Raw genomic sequence first — 6,529 nt, forward strand, 5'->3', positions numbered from 1 at the left:
AGACTGACTTTTTTGCCCCTCCATACAACAGTACCATGTCAACATAATACGACAGTGCTGACAAACCGGCGTTTCTTCCCCTTAAAGCTACTGAAGCAGCAGTGCAAATGTGGGGTGTTGAGTCTTTGGCAATTGTGGTGAATATGCTCAGCAGGAAGGGGGACAGCCGCTTGAGATCCTCATGTAGATTTTTAAAAGAAAAATCCACCAGGTCATTTCCACTTGATCTCCATAGCATGAACTGATTCTGCTGACTGCACAGGTTGTGGCATTCACGATCAATTATATTCAGCAGAAATGTTTTCACCTCCTCCATCAGGTCTTTGTTTAATGAGATGAGATGGGCAGCTGTGGGATAATTTTGTTTGGCCAAGTTTAAAAGGAGAATTCCGGTGTGATTTTGACCTAAAGTGTTTTGAAAAATGATACCGAGTGTGAACGTATGTCTCATAGCCCATCTCGGCTTGTCCCCTGCACTCCGAAATCTGGCGCTAGTTAGCCGATGCTACCAACAAGGCGGTCAATGGTGGTGCCTCGGCGTTTGCGTTAGCGTTTGCAGCCATCTTGAATTTAGTCACGATAAGTCGAGCGACGAGCAGGAGCGAAACTACAGCTGATAAGTCACGTGAAAACTCGCCTTAGTTGTGGACGGGAGTTAGTGCAAACAGTTGGCAACTAGGCTATTGCAAGGATGTCGGATGATGAAGCTACGGAGTTTTATGAAGACTTTGTAGACGAGGAGGAAACATTTGAGTTTGATGGTCGTCCTTATTTATTTGAGCCTGAATATACGGAGGAAGAGCTGCGTGAGCGCCGTGAAAGGAGAGAGATTGAGAGACAGCGTGCGGAGCAAGCAGCTGTAAGCACAGCCACAACACAGCCTCGTATCACGGGGAAATGGTGGTGTTCCTGCCGATGCTGTGAGATAATGCCTACCGATATGGAGTGTTTTTGTTGCAAAGAGTGGGACCTTTTGCACCATCGCACTCAAGACGCACGCTGCGTGACATTAGCGCAAGGCTTTTCTTCCCTTCTGGACTTGTGGGTATTGGAAGCCTTTTTCCATGTCCCAAAATTAAACTGGACACGAAGACCCACGCCGGAGGGGCAAGATGGACATTTATCTACTGAGTAAGTACTCTGCACACTTGGGTTTTATTGCTTTTGATCAATCCAATAGTTACTGTATTTGTAGTTTGAATTAGCAGCTAAGTTACTTGATTATGATAATGATATGATATAACAATGATAATGACCGAAGTGTCACCTTTTCTTGCCTCTCCCTCCCCCCTCCCCTCCCAGACAGTGCAGACTTGTGGCTTACCGGGTTTTCCTTGAGTGGGTGCTTCAAGGAGAGAAACTGGGACGAGGGGAAAGACAAGTTCTGCCAAGCTGTGTGGTTACAGCAATAAGAAAAAAATACCCCTCTACAGTGGAGTATACCATGGATTCCAGGAGGCAGAAGACGCTTCCAGGATCATCTAGTTACCAATTACAAAAATGTGTTACTTTGTTGATATTATTTGTATTGCAATGTGAGGGGGTAATATTGTTCATACTCATTTGAAATAACAACAATATAAAATCAACACATTTTCTTGGTTTTCATTCCAAACTACAATATTTATTTACAGACAAACAAAGATGTAGACCACACATAGAACATGAAATAAACACAAAAGGAAAAACAAACTATGTACATTATAAATAAAAAATACAAAGAAAACGATACTCTAAAAGAACAAAAGAAATGTCACTACAAGTCAGAGTTGCTTGAACCGCGACAGCCTTTGGGCCACCAACTCAGACGGGTCTGGCCTCGGCACTGGTGCAATATTTTGCAGCAACCTTCTTGGGCGAGGAGGAGGACGGGGCCAAGGTTCCAGGCTTTTCTCCTCCCTCAACTTCAAGACGTCCTCCATCAGGTCTTTTCTAAAGTCCTGAGAGGTGGGCTCATACACTGGCTTAGCCACCCACTGCTGTGTCGTCTTTGTGTACATGTACTTGTACTGTGGTTTTCCTATCCCACAGACAAAATAAGTCGTTGATTATGTAGGCTACTATAACACTGTTTAGCTATGTGTGTCATGGTAAAATAAGTCCGAAATCAAGTTAGTTATTCTACTAATTACTGTACTGTTCAGAACACACAAAATTTGGACGCAAAGCCGTTTCCTTACCCTCAAGTGTAGTTTTTTGTTCCCTTCCAATATTGATATTGTGATCTATGATGGCCAATTCTGTGCGGGCTCTCATTGAGTCGTATGTAAAGTGAAGTCGCTTTGGTGCGTACTTCAGGGTGACGTTGTGAAAGACTTCAAGAGATCCTGCAAAATATGTCCAATTGAAATATATCAATCAATATCAGTCATGTAAAGTGATAATTGCTGGTGTTGAAAAGTTAAGATTTATCAGGAATGCTGACAGTCTTATGCTGTCTGAGGTTACAAATGACAACAGTGTGACTAGATAATAAACAGCTGTTCGCTTTCTCTTTTTAATAACAAAGATAATGCAATTCTAAGAAACTAATTTCAATGACTGCGAAGGCATACCAGTGTGCTTGAACAGAGCCATCTGTCTCAGGTCACGCAGGAGGGTTTTATCCTCAACCAACTCTTTGAGAGCACGGAAAGCTGGGGAGTCATGTTCCAGCCACCTTTTTTTCTCCTGATCCTCCTCTGAGAGAGGTGGGTGAGCACATTGGTACTCCCGCCCATTCTCTTCCCATCTGTGGATGCCACGAATATGGTGAAGAACAGATGTCCACCGTCGCACACACTTCTGAAAAACGACATAAAATACAACCCTTTTAGAAATTATGGAGAATACTTTTGTGAGTTCATGTGTCAACACTGTCTTGGGTTATAAATTTTTTAACTAAAATATTTTTTTTCCCTAATGTGCGTCATAAAATAATGATTCATAATTTCATGGTTACCTGTTCATCACCATGGCTGGAACTGCATGCCCAGTATAAGTGATTGCTGATAGACCTCAGCCATGGTCGAAGCTCTCTGTAATTTTTTTAATTAGAGACAGACACCAGTTTCTTCTTGAGACCTATGGAGAGTTCAAAAACAATATGAGCTTCTATTTCACCAGCAACAATCAGTCACACACGTGTGGATATCTAGTAAATATGATGCATACTCTTGTTCACATGCCAAGGGTCATATTCGTGACGAATGTTGCCATAGCTTTCCCTCATTAGTTTTCTTATTGATGGCGATCTGTCGGTCGCCATCACCCCAATGTCCAGCCTGAGATCGAGGAGGTGATTTAGGCCTCTCTGAAAGCCCATTGCCTCCATTGCCACGGAACTCGATGCTTCTGTAACCTAATAACATAGTAAAAATACCAGTTTGTTATTTCACATGTGCATGTACATAGTCCCAACTTATTGCCTTGACAGCAACTGTACGCTTATTTCACATAACAACAACAGGCATCTATGCTTGTTTACCTGTACAAGTTAAAAATGAAGAATTTCTTATGTTGCATCATCTTGAAAAGAATAGGTGCTGTACTTGCAGCTGTAGCCTTTTGGAAAAACAAACATGTCTGTGATTTTGAAAAAAAAAAAGGAATTGTGTATATTTGAAAGTCAACCAAAATCTGACGAATAACAATGCTTACCAGGGCTATCACACCTCGCATCACCACACATTTCCAGTTTTTGCCCCGAAGCAGAAAGTTGAGAAATCCTCTCCAGAATTTTTTGTTGTTGTCCCTTGTATGCATGATTTATTACAGGGATGAGGTATTTGGATTGAACGGCGTAAAACTGAGTCTTGCCTGGTAGCTGCAGGTTGATTAGTTCTGCCCATTCTTTGATGTCCGAGTAGGTGGCTCCGGTGAAAAATGTTGCAGCACATGCCAAGAGGTTGTTGCGGGCCATATTCCTTTGGTCAGTGCATGATGCCCATTCCCCGGTGTGTCCCTTCAAACACGTCCAGTGTATTCTGATCTGGCTGGCACGTGTGGCTACTCGTTTTTCCTCAATGGCCACACCACACTGAGTGCATGTTCTAAAAAGCTCCATCAGCTTGGCCTCATCAACTAGCCACTTTCTTCCTGCCCATCCATTTGTGCTGCCAGAGCTGGAGACAGAGCCAGAGCTTGGGCTGGATGAGGTGGTGTCACTCAGGGGCACAAAACTGGTGTCTTTAGGGTCCAAATCCATTTCCCCAAAGCTAATGCTCATATCTTGCACAGATGTGTCTGAAGCACCTGCAACACCTTCCTCTACATCTTCCTGTTGATCAAAGGACAGATGAATAATGTCATTGTTGGAAATTATTACACATTTACTTCTAAATGGAGCATCAGTGTAGCACATTATCACCAGAACCATATATGAAATAAAAAATTCAACTCACTGATTGTGTCACTCCACTGGCTTCCCTCGAGGGACTCCACAATGAGGGGGGTGTTTCAGTCCTTTCCTTCAAATTTATAAAAAAAATGACACATAGCTACTTCAGTGGTGACCAAGGTGTTGCAGACATTACAGTGAAAAGTAGTAGTAGTAGTAGCACCCCCATACTATGCTCCTATGGGGAGCCTCAGCAACATAGGCACATAGACACATGGAAGACAACGGGGGGGGGGGGGGCATCCTTTTCTGCAGCCATGGTCAGCGCTGTTCCAGACCCGCTTGTCAGACTGGGAGTAAGAAGCGGCGAATGCATGGGATGGGGAGTAGGGGGTGTACGTGTGTAAAGATGTGTGTGTGTGTGTGTGTGTGTATGTGTATAGAGTTCATAGTCTGTTTGCAGGTGGGGTGAAGGGATACAAAGAATGTCTCATTGCAGTTATCTTCTGGGGGAGATCCAAGGCCAGTGCTGGATAAGGGGAGCCAAAAAGTAGATACTATTCTAGACTATTCTATGGTCCGGCTGACTGTCAACACAATACATGGCTTACCTGTGGGTATTGCCATGATGCGGGTCTGGGAGTGTATTGTCCAGATGATGATGGCCTAGTTCGTGGCCTTACTGAGGGCTGTTGTGTCACACCACTGGCTTCCCTCGAGGGACTCAACAATGATGAGGGTGTTTCAGTCCTTTCCTTCAAATTGATAAAAAAAAATCCACATTGATACTTCAATGGTGACCAAGGTGTTGCAGACATTACAGTGAAATGTGAACACTGGCTGACTGTCAACACAATACATGGCTTACCTGTGGGTATTGCCATGATGCAGGTCGTGCAGTGTATTGTCCAGATGCTGATGGCCTAGTTTGTGGCCTTACTGATGGCTGTTTGGGGCTTGAAATGGTAAAACTGAGGCTAGTGGACCAATCAGACCTCCTGTGTTGCAGTTGTCTATGGTTTTTTTTAGGCGTGGACTGGGGGGCAGCAGCCATTTCAGAGGGAAACATTGCCGGGTCCTCAGAGGTACTGGCCTAAGAAAATACATACACACAAAGTAAGTTTATTTATTCATTGGTTTATAGGACACTCAGATGCACACAGCTGTGAGGAATGTACTCCCCAACACCCACCCCCTGCTAATACTTTAGACCATTACGCATAACAATGCAACTGAATGCAGCATAGCAAACCCATCCCCCAAACACCTTAGCGGACCCCAATCACGGTCAGCCAGGTTAGCTTACATGGCAAGTTTTATATTGTAACGTATTTATCAAAAATATCAGAACAAACCACACCACTCCGTCCCTCTCCAGCAACATTTCTGATGGTGGGCTAAATAATGAATGTAGCATAATCTGCCTCATTTCTCTTTCTGGAATACAAAACTACGTGAATTTGTAGCAAACACAATGTTCAGTGCTGCACACGATTTATACATGCTAACATGGTTCACACAAGTTACAGTCTAATAACCAAATAAATTCATACCTCCGGAGAAAGTTGTGTCGCTTTCGGAGAAAGTTGTCGTATTTCGGGATGGCAGATTTCTTCAGACGCATTCGTTGTCGAGGGTTAGAGCCTCTTATAATGAAGTCGTCTGGATCAAAATGTGCACTACATACACGGTAATCCTTCTGTTTTAGTATATGGATAGGTGTCTCGACATCGACTTGCAAAACAAGCCACTGCTTCCAAGTTGACTCGTGTAGAGGTAGCCTGTGAAAACTTTCTGGAACAAAGCTTCTCATCTGCTTGCCGCAACCTGGAAAAGCACAAACGCGAACCATTCTGTCTTCTCTTCCTTTTCTCTTATCCTTCGTAATGCCATCTGAAGCTGCAATCAGTAGGCTATATAGTATGCACACCTGGCCACTCCTTCTTCATGTGTAGCCTACAGCACGTCTTCCGTCAACAACATTAGGCTATAGATGCAAGATTCACGTCACTGAGTAGTAAAACATTTATGCCATTTGTTGTAAGGTGCTCTTCGTTGTCATGTACATCGTCAATACATAATTTAAGCAGCAACTGGAATGCATGCATTTCCACGGGATTATTTTTGCAATCCGATCCCTTATCCTGTTCATTCGTGCTCGTCGCTCGACTTATCGTGACTAAATTCAAGATGGCTGCAAACGCTAAACTT

General features: G+C 43.5%; 1 protein-coding gene across 1 annotated transcript; it reads right to left on the reverse strand.

The window, feature by feature from the left end:
* Window positions 1-1,658: 1,658 nt before the first annotated feature.
* LOC143114408 (uncharacterized) lies at window positions 1,659-6,247 on the reverse strand. Its single transcript, XM_076275990.1, has 11 exons — window positions 5,872-6,247; window positions 5,187-5,411; window positions 4,930-5,073; window positions 4,383-4,448; window positions 3,640-4,258; window positions 3,467-3,543; window positions 3,154-3,340; window positions 2,942-3,063; window positions 2,556-2,784; window positions 2,181-2,327; window positions 1,659-2,020 (listed from the first exon to the last, which is right to left on the reverse strand). The coding sequence occupies exons 2-6, from the start codon at window positions 5,385-5,387 to the stop codon at window positions 3,494-3,496; spliced, it is 1,080 nt and encodes a 359-aa protein (XP_076132105.1). The 5' UTR covers window positions 5,388-5,411; window positions 5,872-6,247; the 3' UTR covers window positions 1,659-2,020; window positions 2,181-2,327; window positions 2,556-2,784; window positions 2,942-3,063; window positions 3,154-3,340; window positions 3,467-3,493.
* Window positions 6,248-6,529: the final 282 nt, after the last annotated feature.

The sequence above is a fragment of the Alosa pseudoharengus genome, unplaced genomic scaffold, assembly GCF_046254945.1.
Source record: "Alosa pseudoharengus isolate Yale_2024_CS ecotype anadromous, Long Island Sound unplaced genomic scaffold, YU_APseudo_1.1 YU_APseudo_1.1_scf_9, whole genome shotgun sequence".
Taxonomy (NCBI): domain Eukaryota; kingdom Metazoa; phylum Chordata; class Actinopteri; order Clupeiformes; family Clupeidae; genus Alosa; species Alosa pseudoharengus.

What these genes read in the sequence shown, in the direction of transcription:
- LOC143114408 (XM_076275990.1), bottom strand. Translation starts at nt 5,387, where the DNA reads ATGTTTCCCTCTGAAATGGCTGCTGCCCCCCAGTCCACGCCTAAAAAA. An exon ending in CATCATGGCAATACCCACAG is followed by an intron (nt 4,449 to 4,929) that starts GTAAGCCATGTA and finishes ATAAATTTGAAG; the next exon opens with GAAAGGACTGAAACACCCCC. An exon ending in TGCGAGGTGTGATAGCCCTG is followed by an intron (nt 3,544 to 3,639) that starts GTAAGCATTGTT and finishes TTTTTCCAAAAG; the next exon opens with GCTACAGCTGCAAGTACAGC.